Source organism: Callithrix jacchus, chromosome 1, assembly GCF_049354715.1.
Source record: "Callithrix jacchus isolate 240 chromosome 1, calJac240_pri, whole genome shotgun sequence".
Taxonomy (NCBI): Eukaryota; Metazoa; Chordata; class Mammalia; order Primates; family Cebidae; genus Callithrix; species Callithrix jacchus.
In genome coordinates this window covers 210,696,750-210,723,785 of record NC_133502.1, presented here as the reverse complement: position 1 = coordinate 210,723,785, position 27,036 = coordinate 210,696,750, and the positions used below count along the sequence as shown (strand labels likewise).

The 27,036-nt window shown below is 45.7% G+C and overlaps 1 protein-coding gene across 6 annotated transcripts in view; it reads left to right on the top strand.

The window, feature by feature from the left end:
- The window catches only part of DGCR2 (DiGeorge syndrome critical region gene 2), a 72,780-nt gene that overhangs the window by 23,188 nt on the left and 22,556 nt on the right, over positions 1 to 27,036 (top strand). For 3 of the 6 annotated variants that reach the window (XR_013523482.1, XM_035269562.3, XM_009006539.5), the window contains exons 2-5: positions 1,841 to 1,963; positions 20,068 to 20,193; positions 21,722 to 21,932; positions 23,199 to 23,275. Coding sequence is in view for 4 of the 6 variants with exons in the window: in XM_035269562.3 (XP_035125453.1) it covers positions 1,841 to 1,963; positions 20,068 to 20,193; positions 21,722 to 21,932; positions 23,199 to 23,275 (537 nt within the window). In the remaining 2 variants the exon portion in view is untranslated. Of the gene's footprint in view, positions 1 to 1,840; positions 1,964 to 20,067; positions 20,196 to 21,714; positions 21,933 to 23,198; positions 23,276 to 27,036 lie in introns of all 6 variants that reach the window. The other 3 variants (XR_008476842.2, XM_054245978.2, XM_054245974.2) reach the window with 1 other exon arrangement.

The following is a 27,036-nucleotide window of genomic DNA, read 5'->3' as shown; positions in this document are numbered from 1 at the left end:
TATTTTCTCTTATGTCCTATATAAAATGAGTTTCTTTTGGGCAACACATAGTTGCAGCTTGCTTTTTTCCCTGTGTGACAAATTCTGCCTTTCATTTGTACCATTGAGATCACTCCATGTGCTTACTGATGAGGCAAGTTTAATTAAAATCTACCATGTTACCATTTGTTTTCTATTTGTATCATCTGTTTGTCTCCTTTTTTTTTCTTCTCTTGGATGTAGTATTTTTTATCCTTTTCGGTTTATGTTGGCTTATTTGCTGTAGCTCTTGTGTTATTTTAGTGGAATTCATCATTAACTTACCACAGACTACATTCGAGTGATAAAGCACTTTACCTGTAATATGAGAACCTTAAAACAGTGTGCTTCTGTTTCTCTGTCTCCAGCTTTGGTGCTATTACTGTCAAAATTTTACTTCTGTGTATGTTATAAACTCCACAACATAGTATCTGTGTTTTTGCTTTAAATAATTATAGGTGAAACAGCTTTTTCTTTCAGAACTTTCAAATGTCACCTGTCTTTTAGGCTGTATTGTTTCTAGTGAGAAGTCTGCTGTCATTTTGATCTTTGTTTTTCAATGCATAATGTCTTGTTTTACTCTGTGCTTTAAGATCATGGATTTTAAGCAATTCAATTCCAATGTGACTTGGAGTTGTATCCTTTATATTTCTGGTGCTTGGGGTTCATTGAACTACTTGAATTTGTGGGTTTCTAGTTTTCATGTAATTGGGAAATTCTTCCCGTTGTTTCTTCAGATACTTTGTCCGTTCCCCCATGTGTTAGGGTGTGTGAAGTTGTCCCACAGCTTACTGAAGATTTGCACATTTTTTCCTGGTATTTCATTCTGTGTTTTAGGTCAAAACGTTTCTATTATTACGTCTTCAAGTCACTAGTTGTTCCTTCTACTTCTACAGACTAACCCATTAATGTTCTGCAGTGTATTTTTCATCTCAAGTGTTACAGATTTTTAAAAAAAAATTTTTTTATGTTTTTGAGACGGAGTCTTGCTCTGTCACCCAGGATGGAGTGCAATGGTGCAGTCTTGGCTCACTGCAACCTCTGCCTCCCATGTTCAAGCAATCCTGCCTCAGCCTCCCGAGTAGCTGGGATTATAGGCACGCACCACCATGCTTGGCTAATTTTTGTATTTTTAGTAGAGACGGGATTTCCCCATTTTGGCCAGACCTCGTGACCCACCTGCCTCAGCCTCCCAAATTGCTGGGATTACAAGTGTGAGCCAGCGCGCTAGGCCAGATGTTAACGGTTTTTATCTCTAGGTGGTAGGTTCTTAAAGGGCCAGGCATTAAATGTTTTCCGCTTTGCAAGCCATATAGTCTCTCCTGCAGCTACTCAGCTCTGCTGCTGTAGCTCAGAAGCAGCTGTGGATAATACATATTTGTGGCTGTGTTCTGGTAAAACTTGATTTTAAAAACAGATGGGGCCAGGCACAGTGGTACATGCCTGTAATCCTGGCATTTTGGGAGGCCGAAGCAGGAGAATCACTTGACACCAGGAGTTTGAGACCAGCCTGGACAACATGACAAAATTCTGTCTCTACTAAAAATATAAAAATTAGCCAGGCATGGTGGTGCATGCTTTTAATTCCAGCTACTCAGGAGGCTGAGGCACGAGGATCGCTTGAACCCAGAAGGTAAACATTGCAGTGAGCTGAGATCGTACCACTGGCACTCCAGCCTGAGCGACAGAGCGAGACTTTGACTCAAAAATAAATGAATACATACATACATTAAATAAACAAACAAACAGATGGGAAGAGATGGATCTGGCCCGTGGGCTGTGGTTTGCTGACCTAATGGCCTCTTACCCTTTGGTTCCTCAGAGCTGCGGTGCAACCCTGGGCAGTTTGCCTGTCGCAGTGGCACTATCCAGTGCATCCCCCTCCCTTGGCAGTGTGACGGCTGGGCGACTTGCGAGGATGAGAGCGATGAAGCCAACTGTCCAGGTGAGTGTGTCGAGTAGGCTGGGTACACGCCACCTTGTCTCTTTGTTGTGGCTGAGTAACTGTGCCTCTTGTGAGGGATGGAGGTGTGTGCTGTCTCAACACATTGGAAAGTTAGTTTGAGCTGACCCCTTTCCTCTCTCTGTCTCTGAAATAGGTGCCCAACCTAGGCAGATGCCAGAACTTGCAAGATGGCAGGGCTATGGGTAGGCATGTGAGATGCCCAGGAGGCCACACTTAAGGAGGCGCTGCCATCCCTGGACTTGCATGATCTTGAGTGTGAACCCCTCCTGAGGGGTGGCACCCTGGCCACCTCTCTGACCTCATCCCCATCCTGGCTCTGGATGTGGGTGCCTCTTGATCCTGAGTGTGCTCTTTTAGGCTGGCTTTGGCACGCCCTCCCCTCCTGCTCACTCATTCACCAGAAACTTTGCCTTCGCGGGTTCTCTCCTGGTCATGTGTAGCCTCCTAAAGATGTATGGAGAGGCCACAAAAAGGCTAAATGGGAGAACCAGGTTCTTCACCTGGTTTCTGCCCCAGCACCCTCAAGGAATACAGTGCAGCCCACGAATAACAGTGTTCACTGTATCCGTCGTTCTCCTCAACTTGGGTTGAGTGGGAAGTGTAGTGAATATGTGTGCATGTGTGTGTGAATGTGTGAGACATACATATACATGTATTCACAAATTTGTTTAAGACTAGGTGGTGCTGATGAAGTCACTAAGGGGAAGGTGTGTCTTATTCCAGCTTGAGAATCACAGGCCTAAAGGCTTTGGCTAGGCATGCAGACTCCTTTACAAGCTGGTTTAGGACTGCTTTACCAACCTTCTTAATCACTACTTCCCTTCAGTGGCTCAGCTGGGCTGCTTCCTGTGCCCACCCCCATTAATAATCTCCTAGATGCGTGCTTCGTTTATATTTTCCTGGAATTCCTTTGTTCTGTTTCTATGTAGACAAGCCCTGCCATCCTTCAGGGTGTAGCTCAGATGCTACCCTAGTAGGAGAATATCTGGTCTCTCTTTTTATCGATTAGTTTCTTCCAGTCTCCCATCTGTCTCTCTTACAGCATCAGAACCATTGGTAATTCTCACCATTCCTGGTGCCCAGGCTTGATTTTTCCATCCAGACCATGGGCTCCCAGAGGGCAGAGACCTTTCTCCTTCCTTAGTGGGACTTGGCCTAGGACATGAAAGGTGTGCCATAATTCCTATAGGCTTAGTACTGAAGGAAAACCAATTCATTCCAACCAGGGTATTAGGTAGGGCATTAGGTGACATTTGAACTTGGGGTAGTTGTTTGAGAGGGGTTCCAAAATAAGAAGCAGAGATGGAGACCAGCTTGGCCAACATGGTGAAACCCTGTTTCTAATAAAAACACAAAAATTAGCTAGGCATGGTGATGCACACCTGTAATCCCAGCTACTCAGGAGGGTGAGGCATGAGAATCGCTTGAACCCGTGAGGCTGAGGTTGCAGTGAGCCAAGATTGTGCCACTGCACTTTGTCCTGGGCTACAGAATGAGACTGTCTCAAAGGAAAAAAAAGGCCAGGCGCAGTGGCTCATGCCTGTCATCCCAACACTTCGGGCAGCTGAGGCAGGCGGGATCTCTTGAGGTCAGGAGTTTCAGACCAGCCAGGACAACATCGTGAAACCCCATCTCTACTAAAAATACAAAAATTAGCTGGGCATGGTGGCGGGCACCTGTAATCCCAGCTACTTGGGAGGCTGAGGCAGGAGAATCACTTGAACCCAGGAGGTGGTTACAGTGAACTAAGATCACACCACTGCACTACAGCCTGGGTGACAGAGAGATCCTGTCTCCAAAAAAAAAAAAAGAATGGGGTTTAGAGGGGACCCCTCCTGATTGTCCCTGGAGCTCATTCATCACATTATTCATGTCTCTGGTGGAGGTGTTTGCCTTCCCAAATGGGGGTTTTGATGGTGTTGGCCCCGTCAGGAGTCTTTGGGACAACCCTTTGTTTGGGAGCCTCTCTGGTGGATCCTTGGGTCAAAGCCCAGGGAAAGTGGATTCCCAGTGGGCTTCCCAGTGCTTGGGCTGCTGAAGTTCCCTGGATGGTCAGCCTGGGGACAACCGTGTGATCATGAGTGAGAGCCTCCCCTTGTCTGACTCATACATAGAGTGGGACCTTATATCCAGCCTCTTGGAGAATTCCTGAAGAGAGAACCAGATGATTCTTGGTTCGCTTTCAAATGAAAGCAGAGCTTATTTGCTGTTCTCAAAGTGCCATTTGGCTTTGCTTTTGTGGTTTTTGTAATAACTGTCCTGTTACACATGCTAAACACTGTAGTATCCACACTCATAGTTGCCATCTTGTTCATCTGTTCATGCTCTAGAGACTTGGTGAAGGCAAAGGGTAGGTTTGATCTCCCATTTGGACCACCTGGCCTGACATGGAGGAGACATCAACTTTGCACTTAAGTATTGGCTTGAAGCTGCATAGGTTGCTGTATGTTTTCCCTAGTTAGAAAAAATTTCACAGAAGCCAAGAGTTAGGAGTGGTGGCCTGCACCAGGACCAAGCAGTGAAGGCATGACAATGAGGACCCATGTGTGCAAACCCATTGAGGGTTGGGCCCTAGAAGCATTCCAGGTGGGCTGAGGAGGCCACTGCCCTGGCAGGGCTTACCCTTATTCTCCTTGACTCATAGTCCTATGATTGTCCTTGTATAATGCTGTGTCACAGTCTGGAGGGTGAGCAGATTGATTTTTAATTGTTCTTAAAGTTGGAATTCTGGGCAAACTTAAGTTATAAAAATGTACAAAGACTGTAATACATATTTTCTTACTTCCCTGAATTAATAAGTGCTAAAATCTTGTGCTTTTGTTTTAGTTTATTTTAAAAGAATTTTTTTTAAATCATGGATATAGAGTCAAGTCCTCATTGACACTCTCCCTTCCTTCAGCCCTCCCCCACCAAAAAGGAAACTCTTTGTGTTTGTAGGGGGAGTGGTGAGTTAGCTAATAACCACCTTTGCTTGAAAGCTGTGACCTTCCTTTGTATGGGGAGAATTTCAGTAACCCTTTGGGAAGTTCTGTCCATTCTCAGTCAGGTTACTTTTGAAGGTAGACTTCAGGACTTCTGGAACTACCACATGAAGTTACTTCATTGCCCTGCTAAAATAAAAGCCTGCTAAAAGGGAGTACAAAATGTGTAAGAATAAAGGGACAAAAAAAGGGGAAAGATGTAACAGTAGATCAGTAATTACTGCATGTTTTTGAAAGAGGGAAATGGGTGGCCTGCGAGGTACAGCCTGGGCGTTCAGTACCTTCCCAGTCCCTTCTGGGCTTGTCCCTAGGTTTCAGAGGCTGGAATGCTAGAGCAGTAGCACTCAAACCCCGCTGCCAGCAGACTTCGGTGTGTCGTTTGTCCTATGACATGTGTCTTGGGAAATGTGGTGAGTGGAAGGGAAGTGGAATCTTTCTCCCTTGGGCCATGGTGTGTGGGGCGGGCGTGCATGGGCTTAGAACAAGATGAGTTTTTGCAGTGGCTTCTGCCTTACCCCACTGGCCAGCTGTCTCAGGGCTGCAGAGCAGCTGAGATATTGGCAGCAGATTTTTGCAGTTTTTTAACCTATGGATGGCGGTAGTACCTTCCTGACTCTTGATAGTGACTGTAGGGATTAGATGGAAGACTAGAAGTAGCCCACTTTACTTTCGCTCACACTACAGCCTTGCCGGTTGTTTTGAAGGCACCTATTTTCTGTATGAAACCCTTTGTGTTTGAAATGTCTTAGCATGGTTTTTGTTTCCCCAGTGGAACCATCTTTGATATAAATGCGAATTAACAAAAGATGTGTAAAATTTTTGAGGGAGAAAAATTTGCAACTTTATTAAGAGACATTAAAGAAGACAAATAAATAGAGGCAACATGTTCTTGCCTAGGAAGACTGAATATTATTAAAACTTCTCATATTGTTCTGTGGATTCACTGCCTCTTTAAAGCTTCTAGAGTTTTGTGTGAAAGGCGGTAAGTCGATTTTAAAATATTGAGGAGACTTTAGTCCTAGTATCGTGAGTTCATTGTGAAGAAGAATAAGGAGGGAGCTCCTGCCTTACCTGTTTCAAGACTTAGCTTGAAATTGGCTCAGGGAAACCCAAGTTGGCCTGTGAGACCAGCTGCCAGAAACAGACCCGAGAAGCTTGAATTCCAGAGGTGGAATCACGTATCACTGCACAAAGGACAGAGTCTTCAAACACAGTGTTGTGACAGTCAGAAAAGGATGCAGTTGGATCCCTAACTCACAACATACAGGAACTTCAGTTTTGGGTAAATTACAATATAGGAGACTATCTTTAAGACCTTGATGGGGAAGTGTGCCAGATTCTTTTTTTTTTTTTTTTTTTGAGACAAGGTCTGGCTCTGTCGCTCAGGCTAGAGTGCAGTGACGTGTTCTTGGCTCACTGCAACCTCTGCTTCCTGGGCTCCAGCCATCCTCCCCTCCTTAGTCTCCCGAGTAGCTAGGACTACAAGCATATACCACCATGCCCAGCTAATTTGTGTGTGTGTATGTGTGTGTTTTTTTTTGTAGAGTTGGGGTTTCACCATGTTGCCCAGGCTGGTCTCTAACTCATGAGCTCTAGCAGTCTGCCTGCTTCGGCCTCCCAAAGGGTTGGGATTATGAAGGTATGAGCCGTTGCACCCAGTCACCTTTTTCCTTTTCTTTTTTTTTTTGGGAGGGAGATGGAGTTTCACTCTGTTGCCTAGGCTGGAGTGCAGTGTCCTGGTATCACTGCAGTCTCCACCTCCTGGGTTTAAGTGATTCTCCTGCCTCAGCCTACCAGGTAGCTGGGATTACAGGCGCGTGCCAAGACGCCTGGCTAATTTTTGTATTTTTAGTAGAGATGGGGTTTCATCCTGTTGTCCAGGCTGGTCTTGAACTCCTGACCTCAGATGATCTGCCTGCCTCAGCCTCCCAGAATATTCGGATTACAGGTGTGAGCCACCAGACCCAGCCTCCAGTCACCTTTTTCTTATTCATACAAAATGTTCACTCTAAAATAAAAATGACCAAATTTGCTAGATTAACATTAAGATATCTCATTTATTAAATGACACCAATAGGCTAGGTGTGATGGCTCATGCCAGAAATCTCTGGGAGGCTGAAGTGGCAGATTGCTAGAGTCCAAGAGTTCAAGACCAGCCTGGACAAGATGGTGAAATCCTGCCTCTATGAAAAAAAAAAAAAGAAAGAAAAAATTAACCAGGTGTGGTGGTGCACACTTGTAGTCTTAGCTCCTCAGTAGGCTGAAGTGGGAAAAATCACCTGAGTCCCTGAGATTGAGGCTGCAGTGAGCCGAGATTATACCACTAGGCATGAGAGTGGGACCCTGTCTAAAAAGTAAAAATTAAGAAATCACCAGTGGTGAAAAAGTTCATGTTTAAGAAAGGAGGGAAAAAAAAGTCACCAGTAAAGGCTGTGAAAAGACAAGCCAGAGTAGGGGGAAGATATTTGCAACGCTTATGGCCTACAAAGGATTCGAATCCAGTATACATAAAGAACTCCTACAAAGCATTTTGTAGATGGTCACTAAACATAGAAAAAGACATTTAACTCGTTAGTATTCTAAGACTACATACAGTGAGATACCACTTTATAGTTGCTTAGACTGGCAAAAATTAAGTTGTTGAAGAGGATGTGGATAGTGTGGAAGCTTTATGGGCTTCTTTTTTTTTTTTTTTTTTTTTTGAGATGGAGTTTCGCTCTTGTTCCCTAGGCCCTAGGCTGGAGTGCAATGGCGCGATCTCGGCTCACCGCAACCTCCGTCTCCTGGATTCAGGCAATTCTCTTGCCTCAGCCTTCTGAGTAGCTGGGATTACAGGCACGCGCCATCATGCCCAGCTAATTTTTTGTATTTTTAGTAGAGACGGGGTTTCACCATGTTGACCAGGATGGTCTCGATCTCTTGACCTCGTGATCCATTATAGGCGTGAGCCACCACGCCCGGCCCTTTATGTGCTTCTTTACACCCACTCTGGAATATAGATATTATCTTACAAAGCTGAACATTCTCATTTTCTGTGATCCAGGATTTCTATTAAGGGAAACTCTGGAAAAATTGTTGCAGAATTGTTTGTACAGTTTTTCCAGAGTAGGTGTGAAGGTATAAGGGAGATAAAATTTCAAGCACCCACATCCTCTCCAACACTTGGTTTTGTCAGACATCTTAATTTTTGCCATTGATCTATGTCTTGGAAACAAATGTCTGTGCTCACATGATGGCATGTTATATACCAGCAACAGTAAGTCAATATTAGGTTTATGCAGCAACACGGATGAATCTTCAGAATGTCAGCTAAAAGCAAGTTGCTGAAAACTACATATGGCACAATATAGAGAAGCAAAACAGATAATATTACTTACAGATGCATACACGTGGTAAACTAAGAGAAAAAAATAAGCACAGTGATACACAAAATTCTAGTTCCTGGTGTGGAGATAAGAGGGATAAGACTGGGAGAAGCAAACATGGAAGTTCGTCTGCAGATGATGATTGAGTTGCTAAGTAGGGTGTGGGGTGGTGGCTCACAACTGTGTTTTTTTATTAGGCTTCTGAATTTTACCTATGTGCTACATACATTCTTTGAAATGTGTCACATATTACATATCTTTTCTTTTTTTCTTTCAAAGAAAAACCAACAGGAGAGTTATAACTGAGTTGGCATAGCAGAACAGCTGCAACCATGGGCCTGCTTCAGAGAGAACAAGGAGTGAGCAGTTTGCCCAGCAGTCCCCCAGAAACGCTCTGTGCTTGAAGGCTCTGAGTGCCGAGGGTGGCAGGCATCAGGCATAAGAATGGGAATGGGAATGGGATAGGGATTGGTGGAATTCTCCCTTAGCACCTGCATTCCCTTCTGCACTTTCCATCACTGGGTGACTTCTTCCCCTACCGTAAGATGTGGGATTTCGTTTCTTTTTTTTGAGACAGTCTTGCTCTGTTGCCCAAATGGAGTGCAGTAGTGAAACCACAGTTCCCTGCAGCCTCGAGCTCCTAAACTCAAGCAATCTTCCCTTCTCAGCCTCCTGAATAGCTGGGACTACAGGTGTGCACCACAATGCCCAGCTAATTTTTAAATTTTTTTTAGAGATGAGGTCTCGCCCTGTTGGCGAGGCTGGTCTTGAACTTCTGGGCTCTAGCAGTTCTCCCCTCAGCCTCCCAAAGTGCTGGGATTACAGGCAGGAGCCCCGCAGGGGTCGTTTTTCTAGATCTACACTGTCCAGTGTGGTAGCCATGAGTCACATGTGGTTGTTTTTGAGGGAAGATGTGCAGCAGGTGTAAGATACACACCAAATAGGAAAGACAGTATGAAAAAAGAGCGAAAAACATCCTATGAGTACTTCTTTATATTGATCGTATGTTGCAGTGATAGTATTTTGAATATATTGGGTTAAAGCAAGTATTAAAATTTGTGTTCGTTTCTACTTGTTGAAATGTGGTTCGCATTGTGTTTCTATTAGACAGCACTTAAAGTCTGCAAAATAAGTGACCAGTTATACCAGAGGGGAGTCATGGAGGTTGAAAATACAGGAATTAAGAGAAATTCTCTGTGGTGACAAGTAGGTCTCTCAGCCCTATCTTCTGCCCTGCTCCCCAGATGTCAGCAGCCAGGTGTTTTCCCAGACAGGAGATTGGAGTCTTTCCTGGAGACACTAGCACTTCATAGAAGAGGTAGAGAAGGTGTTGACATAATGGAGGATTCCCAGCTGAAAGACTGGCTCTCCCTCCGTGGTCCCTCACCAGCATCTGGCCCACTAGTGCTCACAAAGCCTCTGGCTAGCTGGATCACCTTCCTCTTATGATGAAAGACAACCAGTGCTGACCGGGTTTAGAAGAAAACATTTACTATGGATATTTACCAGACTCTGGACAAAGCACCCCAGACCAGAAGGGCCAGAGCAAAGTGGCCCAAGGCAGCCAGCTCTGCTGTATGTCATATCGTGGTTAAATGTGGGAGCTTGGAACCAGGAGCTGGGGCTGCTCCTCTGCTTTCACCACTTACTGGCTGTGATTCTTTGGGCAAATTGCATCTGTAAAATGGAGAAAACAATAGTGCCTATCACTTGGGGGTTGTTGTGAGGATTAAATTACATGCTCCATATAAAGGGGTTAGACAAGAACATAGCACACAATCATCCCTCAATCATCTTAGCAGTTATTTTATTCATGTAATAAAAGAAAACTTAAAAAAAACTATTCTGCCATTGGCGAAATGACAGTCTAGGAAGCTCCAGGCTCTCATTCCACCATAGAAACATTAATAAGCAACTAAGGACTAGATGAAATAGCTTTATAGAAGCTCTGGAAAACCGTCAGAAGTCTACACCAGCTAAGAAAATGCCTAATGAAGAAAAAGCCACGTTGAAAATACAGATTGAGTATCCCTTATCTGAAATGTTTGGGACCAGAAGTGTTTTGGATTTTGGATGTTTTTCCGATTTTGGAATATTTGCATTATACTTAGTAGTTGAACACCCCTAATACGAAATGCTCCAAAGAGCGTAACCTTTGAGCACCACTTTGGCACTCAGAAGTTTTGGATTTTGGGCTGGGCTCATACCTGTCATCTCAATGCCTTGGGAGTCCAAGGTAGGAGGATTACTTGATGCCAGGATTATAAGAGAATATTGTCAAGAATTGTACATTAACAAATTGCTTAACCTAAGTAAAGTGGACACATTCCTAGAAACATACTGCCAAGACTGAATCATGAAGAAGTACAAAATCTGAATAGGACTCTAATTAGTAAGGAGATTGAATCAGTAATTTAAAACTTAACAGAGAAAAGCCCTGCACCACGTGGCTTCACTGATGAATTCTACCAAGCATGTTTTTTCTTTTCCCTTATCTCAAAAGGTATCAAAAATTCTACCAAACATTTAAAGAAGAATTAACACCCGTTCTTCTCAAGCAGATTCATTCTGTGACTCTAATGTATCCTGATACCAAAGCCAGACCATAATACTACTAGAAAATTACAGTCCAATATCCTTTATGAAATTGATAGAAAACCCTCAACAGAATAATAGCAAAACCAAGTTTAGCAGCCTGTCAAAAGACTGGGACCAAGTGGGATTTATTCCTGTAATGCAGGGATGTCTCCACGAACTAAAATCAGACAGTGGTCAGAGACTGAAAGCTTTTCTCTAAGACCAGAGACAAGACAAGGGTGTCTGCTTTCACCACTTTTATTCACCATAGTATTGGGAGTTAATTGCCCACAGTAATTAATCCAGAAGAGAAAGCCATCAAAATTGGAAAGGGAGAAGTAAAATTATCCTTGTTCATATGTGTGATGACATGATTTTATATGTAGAAACCTTAAAGATTTCACAGAAACATCATTAGAACTAATAAATGAATTGAGCAAAATTGCAGGACACAAAGTCAAAACACAATAATCAGTTGTATTTATATACACTGAGCAATCTGAAAGGGAAATTAAGAAAATAATTTCATTTATAGTAATAGTACAAGGAATAAAATACAGATGCTCCTCAACTTATGACAGAGTTATGTGTTAAACCTACAGTAAAGTCAAAATTTTTTAGTCAAACTATCATAAGTTGGGGGTCTGTCTGTACGTAAGGATATACTTAAGTAAAGACGAAAGACTTAGAAAATGAAAGACTTATACACTGACCACTACAAAATGTTAAAAGAAATTAAAGAAGGCACTGGGTGGGGTGGCTCATATATGGAATCCCAGCATTTTGGGAGGCCCAAGGCAGATGTATCACTTGAGGTCAGGAGTTAGAGACAGCCTGGCCAACATGGTGAAACCTCGTCTCTGCTAAAAATATAAAAATTAACTGGGTGTGGTGAGGCGCACCTGTAGTCCCAGCTACTCTGGAGACCGAGGCAGGAGAATGGCTTGAACCCAGGAGGTGGAGATCACAGTAAGCCAAGATGACACCACTGCACTTCAGCCTGGGTGACAGTGAGACGCTGTCTCCAAAAAAAAAAAAAAAAAATTAAGACAAAAATAAATGGAGAGACGTCCCATGCTCATGGACTGCAAGACTTAAGAAGATGTAAATATTACCTAAACCAATCTACAAATTCAATCCCTATTAAAATGCCAACAAGTTTTTTTTTTTTTTTTTTTTGCTGAAATAGAAAAATTTATCCTAATGTCTATGGAATCTCAGCAGACTGCAGGGAGCCAGAACAGTCTTGAAAGCCTCATACTTCCTGACTGTAAAACTTACTACAAAGCCGTAGGAATCAAATCATTGTAGTACTGGCATGAAGACAGACATATAGACCAGTGGAATAGAATACAGGACCTAGAAATAAGTTCTTGTGTACAGTAGTCAAATTATTTTCCACAAGGATGCCAGTACCGAGTATATTTTCACAATGAATGGTCTTAGGAAAACTGGACATACGCATCAAAAGAATAAAGTTAGACCCTTAGCTAATGATATACAAAAATTAACCCAAAATGGATCAGACTTAAACATAAGACCTTAAACTATATAATTCCTAGAAAAACAGAATAAAGTCTTCATGACATTGGATTTGGCAATGTTTCTTATGTAAGACACTAAAATCACAGCAACAAAAGAAACAATAGAATAAATTAGGCTACATCAAAATGTAAAACTTCTGTTAATGAAAAGAACCATTCATCAGTGAAAAGGCAGCCTATGGAATGGAAAACTTTGAAAATCATATCTGGTAAGCATTAATATTTAAAATATAAAAAGAACTCCTACAGCTCAGTGATTAAAAAAAATCCCAATTAAAAAAATGGGCAAAGGACTTGAGTAGACATTTCTCCAAAGAAAATAAACCAATGGCTGGTAAGTACATGAAAACATGCCCTACATCACTAATGATTGGAGAAATGCAAATCAAAACAACAGTGAAATACCTCACAGGCATTAGATGTCTGCTGTTGAACAGAAAATGACAGGTGTTGACAAGGATTTAGAGAAAGTGGGATCTCTCTTCAGTGTTGTTAAGAATGTGAAATGGTGCAGCTACTAAAACAGTATGACAGTGCCTCCCAAAGCAAAAGTAGAATTACAATATGATTTAGTTTGATTCAAAAGAATTGGAAGCAGGGACTTGAAGAGAGATTTGTATACCCAGGTTCATAGCAGCATTACTCACAGTAGTCAAAAGGTGGAAGCAATCCAAGTGTCCATCCACAGATGTTCACCTTAAAAAGGAAGGCATTCTGCTACAGCATGGATGGACTTTGAGGACAAATAAGCCAGTCACAGAATAACAAATACTGTATGTTTCCATTTAGATGTGCTATCAAGATATTCAAATTCATATAAACAGGAAGTAGAATTGCAGTTGCCAGGGGCTGGGAGAAGAATGGGGAGGTAATGTTTAATGGATACATAGTTTGGTAAGATGTAAAAAAGTTCTGGAGTTGGATGGTGGTGATGGTTATGGAAGCAATGTGAAGGTACTTAATAATGCCACTTAGCTATACACTCTTAAATGGTTAAAAACAAGTTCAGAAAATCCAATATCTGATTAGTACGAATTCCTTGAAAGAAAATAGAGGAGATGGGGGAAGAGGGAATTAGCAAAAAAAGTTATATAAGAAAATTTCACAGAAATGAAAGAGTGCAGCCTTGGATTGGAAGGGCCTGGCACGATAATTTTAAAAAGACCTATGCAAAGCACCTCCTTGTGCAGTTGCAGAACGTTGGTAATGCAGAGGACATTAAACTCTCTAGCAAGAAACCTGGGTCACAATGAAATGATCAGGAATCAGGATAGCAGATGCCTCAGTGGCAGTTCTCATGTGAGGGAAAAGTTGGGATGGGGCCACCTAGATCTGAAGAGGAACTGATTTTGATTATCTAATTCAAATTTTTAGTTTTATCTTTATTCAAGTTACTTATGCATATGATTTGAATATTCAAATAGTTCTGTAAGGTTTTTTTTAAAATAGCAAACCCAGTGAGCCCCTCTAATTTCCCATTTTTTAAAGCAAACATTGTTTTAGCTGTTTCATTTGGTATTTATCTGTGTGTCTTTAAATTGTGTGGTTTTAGGCATTCTGCTGATTCTTCCCTAAGCCTGGTAGCTGAGTCTGGGCCCTTCATCTCTGTTCTTGCCTGCTCTCAGTCCTGCTCCTAGCTGGGCCAAAACGGAGCACTCCGTTTCCTTTTTTTTTTTTATTTTTTTTTAGTGAGACGGAGTCTTGCTCTGCGGCCCAGGCTAGAGTGCAGTGGCAACAACCTCTGCCTCCCAGGCTCAAGCAATTCTCCTGCCTCAGCTTCCTGAGTAGCTGGTATTACAGGCATGTACCACCATACACAGCTAATTTTTATATTTTTAGTAGAGAAGGGGTTTCACTATGTTGGCCAGGTTGGTCTCAAACTCCTGACTGTAAGTAATTGCCTGGTTTGGCCTTCCAATGTGCTGGGATTACAGGCGTGAGCCACCACGCCTGCTTGGCCATGTTTAACTTTTTAAGAAATTGCTAAACCATTTCCCAGTTTGATGCGAGTCCTATAGATTCGTGTGTGTGTGTGTGTGTGTGTGTGTGTGTGTGTGTGTGTGTTTTCTTTTTAGGTACCTAGCAGTCCCTTTTTCCTGATGTCACCTCAGTTGCAGATCTCTATCTTTGGCCCCTCCTTTTCCGGACCCTTCTGGTGACCCTTGCCTGTAGGTGCTGCTGGGCCAGCTGCCCCTTCAGCATCATTGTGGGAGAATCAGTCACTCACTCCTGTGTCTCTTGGAGCCTCTAGTGTTTGGCTTTTTCTTTCCTGTTTTGTTTTAGTCCCTCATTTTAGTGGAGTACTGCCCCCTTCAATAACTTACATGGAAAAGGAGCACGGGAGACAGAAGTTTGTGTTTCCTTGTTTGCATGTCTGAAATTTCTTTATTTTACCTTTGCACGTAAGTTTGGCTGGTTTTAGAATCATAAGCTAGAAATATTTTTTTTCATAATTTTGAAGGTTAAGCGTACTCCATTTTTACAAGCTTTCGGTGTTGCTGGTGCCATAATAATTTTTATTCTTTGATAACTGTTTCCCTCCTGGAAATTTTAAGTATCTTTTTAACCATTGCACTGCCCCCTCAGTGGGTCTTTTCATTTTAGAGACTCTTGCCTTGCAGCTTAGGAAAACGGATCGCTAGATTTCTTCTCTTCCTTTTCTCTATTATATTCTGTTTTTCTTCCCTGTTCTCTTTTTCTGGAACTCTGTTACTGGGAATTGGAGCTCTTGGATTAATTCTCAGTTGTTGTTTTCTCCTCTTCAGTTTTCCATCTCTTTGATTATTTTACTTTTAGTAGGTTTCTATAACTTCTGCCAAATCTTTTATGAGTTTTCATGTTTGCTGTCATGTGTTCTGTTTTTTTGTTGCTATTTGTTTTTGAGACAGGTCTCACTCTCATTCAGGCTGGAGTGCACTAGTGTGGTCATAACTCATTGTAGCCTCAAACACTTAGGCTGAAGCAATCCTCTTGTGTCATCCTCCTGAGTAGCTGGGACTACAGGTGCGTGCCACTATGCCCAGCTAATTTTTTTTTATTTTTCATGGATACAGGGTCTTACTATGTTGCCCAGGCTGGGTCTTCAACTCCTGGCCTCAAGCAGTCCTCTGGCCTCAGCCTCCCAACGTGTTGGGATTACAGGTGTGAGCCACTGCACCTGGCCTCCTGTTCATTTGTGAAGACCATTTTCAGAGGCGGGCAATGGATACTGTTGTCTGCATGTTCCTTCTTAATAGCACCTGTTTTTGTTTCATGAGTACAGTAGAGCCTCTCACTTTGAAGATGTTAATGGTCTGTTTTTGGTTTTAACTTTTCATCTTTGTAATTATTTCTTCTGTGCCGTTTTCCTCTGTGGTTTTTGTCTTTGTCTCAGAGGTTTGGTGATCCTCGCCTGTCTGCTGTGTGGCTGAGGGACTTGAAGCTCTGTGCACGTGGGCCTTCCTGGAGGGTGAATGAGCTGAAATGTTTCATTGGGCATTTCCTCCTGTTGGGGACTTTTTCTTCACCTGGTCAGATTTTTTAAATAAAGGACCTTTTCCTGTCTACCTGGAGACTGGGGTTCTGAGAGCATAGTGGAAGAAAAGTGGCTATTGGGAATCTGTCCTCTCTTCCCTGAGTAAAGAACCCTGATTTTCAGCTGAACTGGTGTTCTCCAACCCAGACACTACCTGTTTTACCTTCTCACCAGTTTACTTTTGATTTGTTTACTACTTGGGTTGTGGGAGGAATCTGGGTGTGTCCACCTGCCTTGTCTCTGCCCCCACCTTTTAATATGAGTAATTTCAGATCTATAGAAAAGTCACAAGAATAGGGTAGTAAGCAGCCTTTGCCCGGGTTTACCAGCTGACAGTGTTCTGCCACCGTTGCTCTTCGTGTTTTTCTTCTGAACCCTTGGAGAGATTACAGTAATTATGACATTTTATCCCTAAATACTGTCATCAAAAAACAAGAACAATCCCGGAACTACAGAAGCCTTTTCACATGCAAGAAATTTACTGTAGTACTATTCTATATAATCCATATTCAGATTTTTTTCATTATCCCCAAAATGTCCTTTACAGGGTTTCCCCCCCTTTTAATTCAAGATTTATTCAAGTATTACGTAAGTATTTTATTGCCACATTGCTTTGTTCTTTAATCTAGAAGTATTTCCAGCCCTCTTTTGCAGGGGGCATGGGGTGTCTTTCATGACATTGCCATATTTAAAGAGTCCAGGTCAGTTCTGTAGAATGGCCTTCAATTTGGACTCAGCTCTTTCTTCATGATTAGCTTCAGATGAGACTTTTTTTTTTTTTAGATAGCAATACTATGTAAGTCATAATTATCAAATCATGAGGCCCAAGGTCAGTTTGTCTCATTACTGGTGATGTTAAGTTTGATCACTTGGTTAAGATAATGTTTGCCAGATGTCACTATTGTGAATATTTCTTTCCCCTTTTGCAATAAAAAGTAATTTGTGAATAAATAATTTCTGGAGTGGTATTCTAGGTATTCTCCCTGACTCCGTTTCCTCGCTGTACTTGCTGTCCAGTGTGATCCTGTGCTGGGGAAGCAGCAACCTGGTACTCCGGTAGTGCTGGAGGCTGGAGGGGCACATTTGCTTCAAGCTGCACAGGTCATGGGGCCCATAGTCGGAGCAGATGTAGCTCTGGGTGCTGCAGTGACCCCTGCACCAGGTCCCTAGCTGGGCTGTGAGGTGGGGCTGCTTGGGCCCCCTGGCCCTGGTGGAGGTGGAGGAGGCCCCCCAGCACAGCACAGCCTGGCCCTCCTCAGAAAGAGGGACATTCTCTACTGTCAGAGGCAGTCCTGAGAGATGTGTTAGGGATCTGTCCTGTGCTGTGCCCATTCCCCAGCCTGACTCCCAAGCTCTCCCCCAGGATACTGTCTGTCATCAGCATTATCTCAACAGCCGAGCCCTTCCCCTTCTGGCTGGCAAAGGCCTTGTCTGTGCTGTCAGGTTTCCATGGTGGGCACAGAACCGGCATTGAATAAATGCAGGGGTAAGGGGATGAATGTGAGCATTTGGATATGAAGACAAATGATGGAAAAAAGAAGGGCTCACAATTGCCACCTGAACCCAGAGAAACCTATTCAACAGAGTAGTGTCTTTTACCACCATTTGGCTTTCTGGTATGTTTCTGAAATATTTCACCTGATCTCCCACCCCAGGGGGCAGATGGCTTCATTCAGTCAACATGCAACAAACTGGTCTTTGGCACCCATGTGACCAAAGCACTCTCTCTCTGTTACCTCTTCCTTCTCTTCCCTTTCCTCTGCCCTCAACTTATCTTGTCTTCTATGAGCAATTTTACCAGGTACTGTGCGTGGCTTGGGGAAGAGGCCAGGATGCAAAGTGGAGCCACAGGTCTTGCCCATTTGAGCAGAAGGAGATGTTGAATTTAAGTACAGTGACATTCTCCAGCCACACCCAGGCCTGGCCTCAGGTTTGTCCCAGATGTGTCTACCTTTGTCCTTTGCGAAAGCTGCTCCATCTGCCAGGAAGCCCCTATGTTCTTTCTCAGCTTCCAGTCTCAGGTCCAGTCCCTCAGAAACTCAGGTGGCTCTTCCCTTCTCCACTAAGTGCTGAAACCCCATCCCAGTGATCCTCCTTGCCTGCCTCCCCTGCGAGCCCTGCCCTGCATCAGAGCTACCAGCAAGTCTGCGGGTCAGGTCTCCTGCCCAGAGCTTCAGGTAGCATGGCTCAGGACATGGGAACAGTTATAAAGAGCTGATGGTCCCCCAGTACTGTGTGTTTACAGCATCAGGCCTGTTGTAGTGCCAGTTACTGTCCCACACTGAGGTCCTTAGAATGTATTTTGGGGTTGTAAATTACACCAAAGACACCTCTACCAATAAACACAATGAGGCCTTGAAAATGCTTCTCCCTTTTCGGTCTTCACTTTGTGCTGAAGGTATCTCGGACACAGGTAGCATATTTTGCATTTTAGTGATTCCTAATCAAGTAGCAGCCCATCTCCATCACATGCCTGAGAGGAGCTATGGAACTACTCTCACTGAGTACTGGGTGAATGAAGGAGGCAGAGTGTCCAGGGTCTCAGAAATAGTGAGGAATACACACAGACTTGTGTACAAGGTGTTTAAGAAAGGCTGTTGTAGAATAATGAAAAAAATGCAAACAGCCTAACTTCAAACCATAGAGATTATGGTAACGAAATCCATTTGTGGAATACTATGCAGTCATCAAAAGTCATGTCTATAAGCCCATTTAAAGATATGGAAAGCTGTTTATAGTCTTAAGTTTACAAAGTAAGTCGTGAAATGGAGTATCTGATGTGATCTCAGTATTCGTAAAGATTTGTATAGGAAAAAAGAGGCTTGGTGAGGGGGCAGACTCACATAGTAAGGGCTTATGGCCTTTGTTGTTTATTGTCTTTCAAACTTTTGTATTTTTCAAGCATTCACATTGAATGTTTGTTACTTAATCATGAAAAAAAAAAAAAGCATGTGGATTTTTTATTAAATAAAAACCACAGCAAAGTCTATGACACCAGCAGAACCAGCCTGCTGGAGAGGGCTTGTCAGGTGGGGCTGCCAGCTCAGGGTCAGGGAAGGAAGCTTTTCAGGAGGCCTCCTAACCCTCCCTGTGACCTCCCTGGGGGAGCTGAGGCCCCACTGAGCCATCTGCAGCCAGAGTGTACCTGTTGGAAGGCATCTGTCTATGTGCAGCCTTGGAGAGCATGTTTGTTGCCCATCTGACCTGAACTTGTACCTGATGCCCTTCATGATGCATCAAGGTACATCTGTACAGGCAGAGTGGGAGGTGGGTGGGCCCATGAGGGCTCTCTCCCCTGCACCATGGCCTTGGGTAAGTCACCCCCCTTCTCTGAGTCTGCCCCTCACCTGTGAGATGGGAGGAGCGTCGTTCTCCTTCCTCACAAGGGGGTTGGAGGACAAAAGAGAGTGTATATGGAAGGACTAATGTGCAAATTACTATTAGATTATGCTACATGAAACTATAGTTCGTCCCCCATCTCCAGCTGCCTGTTTACACCTTCCAGCCACGCACCGAGGCCCACTGCACACCAGGGCCTGTGCCAAGCACCAAGGAGCCAGACAGGAACATATTAAGGTCCTGCCTGGAGGTCCTCACAGCCTTGGGGAACCAGCAGACAGAGGGACAGACAGGCAGCTCAGGTCCCAGGACAAGGGCTGCAGAGGAAGATCGCACATGTGGTTCTCCTTCATACTGGCAGAGAAGGCCCTCAGGGAAGGGGTAGGGGCAACCTGGGCTCTGGAGATAACTCCATCATGGGGCATCCCCCTGGGGCTGGAGCTGCTGAGGTGTATTAATTTATGCAGGACGCTTTGCTGTGCTAGCAATGACTTATTAGAAAATGCAGTGATGAGGGCCTCCATTTCACCATAGTAACTTAAAAAACAAAAACTGCCAAGGCATAATTTTAATAAGAGCACATGGGACCCATTTGATGCAGGCAGCATCATTTCATAGGGCCCTAAAGAAAGCCTGCTTTGCCGGATTCTGTGTTACAGGCGCCCCTCAAGCCTTGTAGCCCCGAGTAGTCTGAACTGGGCTGGCCAGGGAGGCTGCGACTGCACAGGCAGGACTCACAGCACACATCTCCTTTTGCTTTCAGAAGTGACCGGGGAGGCACGTCCTTACCATGGGAAGGAGGCTGTGGATCCGAGACAGGGGCGGGCCAGAGGAGGTGACCCTACGCACTTCCACACGGTGAACGTGGCGCAGCCTGTCCGCTTCAGCAGTAAGTTGCAGACCTGCCCTAACTGGGATACCAGGGAGTACAACCCTGACACGGCCCCTGCCTCTCCACCACTACTGTGTTGCATGAGGGGTTTCCCAAAGCAGCCCTTAGAGACCAGTGGGGGGAATGAATGAGGCTGGATGGTGACCCACCCAAAATTACCCAAAGTCTGCCAGTAATTTTGGTAGAGAGAGTGTTTTACCATGTTGCCCAGGCTTTCTCAAATTCCTGAGCTCAAGCGATCTGCCCACTTAGGTCTCCCAAAGTGCTGGAATTACAGGCGTGAGCCACTGCACCCAGCCATCTGATTCCTTGTCTGTACCTGAAGAGCTTCCCTGAACACTCAGGTGTTCATTCATGGAGAGCAGATTGTGCTGTTCAGCTTGTAACCATCACAGACAGTGCTGTGGCCATGCTCAGGGGCCAGGGCTGCCTCTCCTTCCTGTAATCTGTATGCCTTTGTGAAGAAGTCGTACACACACATGCTTACACCATCATAGACAGTGCTGTGGCCATGCTCAGGGGCCAGGGCTGCCTCTCCTTCCTGTAATCTATATGCCTTTGTGACGAAGTCGTACACACACATGCTTACATAATAAATACATGGGCATGTGTCTCTAGAAGTTTTACTAGTGCCACAGGTCGTAGATGCACTTTAAAAATGGCATTTTTAGCCACTGCACTCCAGCCTGGGCAACAGAGCGAGACTGCACCTCAAAAAAAAATGCCTTTTAAATTTTACAACTGGCTTTGCTAAAAATTGTTATTCTTCTCAGTGTATTAATATGAGGTACCCAACATTCGAAGGTTAAAGATTCTACAAAACAGGTCTCTGATGTTACCTAACGTAAATAACCGGGCATTCCCGTGTGTGGGTGTAGGAGTAGGAAGTGACAGGTGGAGGAGGTGAGAAGACACTGGCCAAACTCAGTGGTACTCAGGTACCATCTGTGGCATCACCCACGCCTTCTTTTTTTTGCCTGTGGGAGACAGGGGCAGGTCACACGGTGTCACTGCCCTTTCAGTTGTGATCCTTTGAGCTGTGGTTTTTTGGGAGCCTCCACTGCAAATGCTCATGTAAGTAGAAAAGGAGAGAGGGGAGTCAGCTCAGGAGGCAGCAGGCTAGCTGGCAGCAGAGGCCAGGAGAGCTGAGTGTTGGAAGCAAAGCCCAAAGTGAACTGCACAGAAAGTTGTGCTGTGATGTTAACCCAGAAAATGAAATTCATTTTATAAGACTTAATTTGGCAGCCATTCTTGACTAGTGAATAAATTAAAAGATCTTATAGAAATGGGAGGAGTCACCAAATATGCTTGTATCAGGTTGAATATGTGTTTTTCAGAAACAAAAACCCCATGTCTACAATAGGGTTTCAGAAGCAGAGCTTCTCCTTTTCAGCCTCAGTTTCCCCACTTCTCTAGGGGTGATTTACAAAGTGTGCCTGTCCCTGATGGAGCACATAAAATTTCCATTTTGGAGCTGGATCCTAACTTGGGGGACAACTCCCCTTCTGTCCTTCATGTTTCCTAGGGAAGTGCCCGACAGGGTGGCACCACTACGAAGGCACGGCCAGCTGCTACAGGGTCTACCTGAGTGGGGAGAACTACTGGGATGCCGCACAGACCTGCCAGCGCCTGAATGGCTCTCTGGCCACCTTCTCTACAGACCAGGAGCTGCGCTTTGTCCTGGCCCAGGAATGGGACCAGCCTGAGCGGAGCTTTGGTTGGAAGGACCAGCGCAAGTAAGTCCTGAATTGGGGACCTGAGGGGCCTGGAGTCAGAGTCTGATGACCACTGAACACATGACCTCTGACCACTCAATAAACTCCTGGGGCACAGCTGGCAGCCGACATGTTAGGAAGTCCAGCGTCACCCACTGGAAGTGCATGGAGATCCAGGGGTTAGAGTGTGTATGGAGTTGGGCAGAGGGTCCTGGGGGCAGGGGCAGGCTGGACTCTGCTGCTACGTTGTGGGACTGTGGGTCAGCTGTTTTCATTGGTTCCCCTCTGTGGGTACAACTGCAGTTGCTGAGGGAGGGCAGGGGGCCTGGCATTGCTGGCTTGTGAGGGGAGAGCGGCTTGGTGTGGGGCTTCATGGGCCTGGTGTGAGGGGTGTATAGTAGGTGGGGGTTTCCCCCGAGAAAGCAAAGGGGGCCTTTGCTTCAAGACCCAAGCTGGGTTTTGACCTCACAGTTACGCCCTGTGTGACTGGCAAATCACAAGACGGAGTTGTTTCTCCTTCTACAGCTACAAAGGGAGGAAACTAAATCTTAGCTCACAGGTTGTTATACTCACCCCACAAGGACAGGCCTGTGAGTCCAGCGGAGAAGGAAGAGGGCATAGCCCAGAGGGCAGGGCAGCCCTGTCCCTGAGGAAAGCTGTGTGGTAGCACAGCACAGGCCAAGGACAGAGTATCCCATCCCAGGGCTCCTGCCATGCGGGGGGACCTGCTGATGGGCATCTCCAGGCTTAGGGCTGGAAAGCTGGGCCAAGGGGCATGGACTAGGAAGGTACTTTAGCCAGGTCCCAGTGCAAGGTCCCCTCAGTGCTAGGCCTTGCGCGCTCAGGAGCAGGCTGCAGGCTGAGGTGGGCTGGCTCTGAGCAGAAGCTGTGCTAGTGTTTTCAGCCTCCATGCTAGTGGATATTCACAGGGGCTTATTAATTTATTGAGGTGTAATTCACGTGACATGAGACTCACCCCTGTAGAGTAGTCACAGACTTGTATTTATGGGGTTTCATGTCTACCAAGAATAAGATTGTTCTTGCTTAAATTGTGCACGCTTTACTGGTTCAGCTCATAAATACAGTCTTGGCAGGAGTTCCCTGAGATAAAACTTTTCCCGCCCTGTGAATTTCTTGTTTTGAATTTTAGTACATTCTAATATGAGTGTTAAATCACTCATGTTAGAAGCTCAGTGTTTTGGAGGTCAGTATAGCTATTAAAAAACACACAGTCATTGGTGGCTGCATCCATCCTGCCATTGAGGTCTCTGTCTCTGTGCCCTGCAGGTTGTGGGTTGGCTATCAGTATGTCATCACTGGCCGGAACCACTCCTTGGAAGGTCGCTGGGAGGTCGCATTCAAAGGTGAGCCCTTCTGGTCTGTGGGAGTGTTTGAAGCTGGGCAGAGTCACCCTGACTCCCTTCCTCCCTCTCACCCAGTGCTGCTTGGCCTGTAGGGGTGTGTGCAGTGGACATGGAGAGGGTGAGCCCCAGTTGCAGTGGGTGCTGTGGTCATGGGGCTAGCGCAGCCTGCAAGTCAGGCCCTACATTGGGCTGTGGCTGTTTCTGGAACTCATTGTTGCTGCTTTGGCCAGCTTTCTATATTGTCCCTCCTGCGATTGAAGTTAAGGACCTTGGAGTATAAAAATGAGCATGCAGAGTGTGCCCCTGGCAGCCCGGAGGGGAGGACAAAGAAGGTCAGAGGTAGCATCCAGACCTGAAGGAAACTATCAGCCTGATAGACTTAAAATAGGTTGCACGCGTGCCCGTGCGTGTGTGTTTCTCAAAGATTTCTTGGAAATACCAAGGCAATATGTGTGTGGGTGCACGCATGTGTGTGTGTGTGGTTTCAAAGATTTTATGCTGAGCTGCTTGGAAATGCCAAGGCAATATAAAGGAAACATGATGGCTGCTGTTTCCTTTACATTCCCTGGTCTTAGGCTTGGCCTGTCCCTCCTGTCCCATTGCCCTGGCACTGGCGAGCTCCTCCTAGGTTTACCCCAGCAGTGCCCTCTCCAGCTGCTGCCAGGGCCACATTCCCTCGCCCTGCCCCTTGTCAGGCCTGTCTGTTGGGCTGTGCTTTGTGCCTCTGACTTGAGCTAGGATTTGGGTTCTTTTCATAAACACATCCCAGTTCTGCTGTTGATAACCTAAGTGTCTCTGAGAAAGACAAATGAGGAGTGGTGGGCCCAGGGACAGGGTTGAGAGGGGTCAGGGCCTGGGTGGCCAGCTTCCCTGAAGAGAAGAGGGCCCTATAGAGGCAGGGCCATGCCTGGCTCCTGGGACAGGCCAGGAGCAGAGGTGGGGGGTGCAGAGCGCAGCAGATTAGGGCCACACATGATGTCCTGCTCCTGCTTAGGACAGGTGCCACCCTGTTCTTGTGTCCTCCAGTGCCCTCGTGGGAGTCCCACCCGCATTTGGATATGAGTGCATTGTTTAGACTCCCCACGGGAACTGGTGACTAATCAATAGTTTCTGGGTTTCCAGGCCCTAGAGTCAAAGTTTACCTTGTAGAGGATAATTCTCCTAGCAGCTTGTCCTCTTGACACTGGTGGTTGAAGAGAGGACATGATTCTGAGTGGGATGACAGCACATTCAGAGTTGGGGACTTGGGGCCCCATGCTTGATGTGAGGATGGCAAGGGTCCTGGGTGGGCTTTAATGGCCAAGTGCTGCTCAGTGGTTCCACTGAAGCATCAGGAGAGCGAACCTAAAATTTAGAAAAAGATTGAACATGTGTGTTGGTGGCGGCAGCCACAGCTGGTGTCGAGTTCCCTGTTTGTGCCACTCAGTGTATAAGGGGCCCCACAGCATCTGGGAGCTCCGAAGGAGTGGCCACGTGCCACTGTCTGTTTGTGCTCAGTTAAATGGATTTGGGAACTCTGTTAGCAGATTTAAATAGTGGTCACATAACAAATACTAAAATTATTCTGCAGCAGGATAACTGGCTCTTAACACAGCTAAACATCATGAGTGGTTCTGGGCTTAAAGAGATTAAAGAAACATAAAACCAAATGTGGCACATGAACCTTGATGGCGTCCTGGGTTGGGGGGCTTATAAAAAACTTTGAAAGAAGAATTGAAGAAATTTGAGTGTGGCCCTTTGGAGGATTCATTTTCTTAGGTGCAGCAGTAGGACTGTGGTTGTGTGCTTTTAGGAGCCAGCATTCTGGTATCTGCAGGGGAGGGGCTCCCAGGGTGGTAGGGCAGAGAGGAGCCAAGCAGCAGGGTGCGGTCAGCGCCAAGGCAGCTCAGGTGCGCACACTCCTCTTTCCACAGCAGCAGCATTAAAAAATTCCCATACTAAAAGCGAGCTGCGAGTGAAGACAGCACTGTGTATAAAACAAGCTAACAAGAGCACATCCAGCCCAGCCCTGCCCTTCTCCTGCCCAGGGACATGGTCTAAGGGGTTGGCCTTCAAAAAATACCCAAAAAACCATGGGAAGAGGATGTAAGTCTTTTGTTACTAATTCTGAACCCTTCCCTAAGAAAATATTGTACCTGAGAATATTAGCTAATGATGGTAGGAAGGCCTCACACTAAGATGTTGAAAAGTGTTTACTTCATCTACATGTTGTCCATCTTTGCTGTGTTGTGTGATGTGTTCTGGATTGGCACGGTGGTGAGTGAGTGATACCATGGTACATAGACACTATACCCATGTGTCGGCACTCTGCATACACGTTTGAAGTTGGGAAGTCATTTCCACCGGGCTCCTGTGCACCTTGGTGGAGCGCTCTCCAGTCGCTCCCCCAGGTCCACACCAGCCTGTGAGCCCTGTCCAGGGTGCCAAGATCCTGCAGGTTTGACAGCACCAGGTTATGGTGTACCCTGGAGACAGAACTGCCGCTGCCGCTGCTACTCCAAAAGATGTGAGGCCAGCATTTTTGTAACATTCTTGCAGAAAGGTTGAAAAAATACAGATCCTTGTCTAGGGAGATCTACACCACCCCATGTGCTGCTCCCAGGGCCTTGCTGTCAGCACCAGCACACGGCCTCTGTCTGGTGAGTCATACTTGATATTTACGTTAAAACAGAAAAGTGGGAACACCATATGTTTAATGTGTCCACATGTTGTGTCACTTGCTCATTCAAGATCTCTCAGTGCCTGGCCCTCATTTTTCCCCCGTGGTGTCTTAGCATGCACACTGCAGGTCGTCTGAGGTCAGGAGCTGTGTGACTTAGTAGAAGTCTTCTTCTCTCCCCAAAATCTTGTTACCAGTCCTTCATGGCCTCTGTCTTCTTTCCCTGGTGCTGTACCCAAGGGATCCTAGGGTGTTGCCCCCTGAGGCAGCAGTCAGGGCTGTGGTCCTGGGCCAACCTGTGGGACCTAGCATCTAGAAGCCTCAGTCAGCAATGAGGGAGGGGTCAGGCTGGCCTTGTAGCCACTTGCCCTCTGGGTGAAGTGACCACTGGGCTACGATGGGGTCAGCTGGGGTCAGGCTGCAGTTCCTAGAGGGAAGATAGCCCCAGAGTGGGGTGGCTGCCTCCATGGTGGGGCATTCGAGAGAATCTGGACTGCCTTTGGTGGGCCCTGAGTGGAGGCTCATTTTGTGGCTGCCAAGGTGGCAAGACAGGAACGGGAGCTTCTTTGAGGGCTCAGAAAAGTGAGTGAAGGTCTCCCCACCCCAGGAACAATGGGGACCTGGGGGGTCAGGAATGGTTCTCCAGGCTCGGGGAGCAGGGCCAGACATGGAGGTGGCAGTGGTTGCTCACGAATGTGAGAGGAGATGTGGTAAAAAGGTAATTAGATGACATTCAGATGCCCTCACCTGTCAGACTCGAGAGCAGGCCATCCTCTGGTGGCTGATGATGGCCCAGCCCAAGGTTCCCATCAGAGCCTTGCCCACAGCTTATGTGTGGACACATGGGAGGGGCACCTGGAAACTTGCTGCCACCTTGTTGAGATGAGGACTGGATCTGCTGGATCTGGTAGGAGGTGAGGAGGAGCATCTTGGAGGGAGGCCTGGGATGAGGGCCCTGCAGAAGGAACTGCTCACAGTCACTCCGGTGGCCAGGGCAGCTGCTCACAAGGCCTTTCTCCAGGACAAGGATCTTCGGGAAGAGAGGGATGTTTGAGGTAAGGGGGTGTCCAGAAGGCAGTGGGAGGCCCTGAAGAAAAATCTG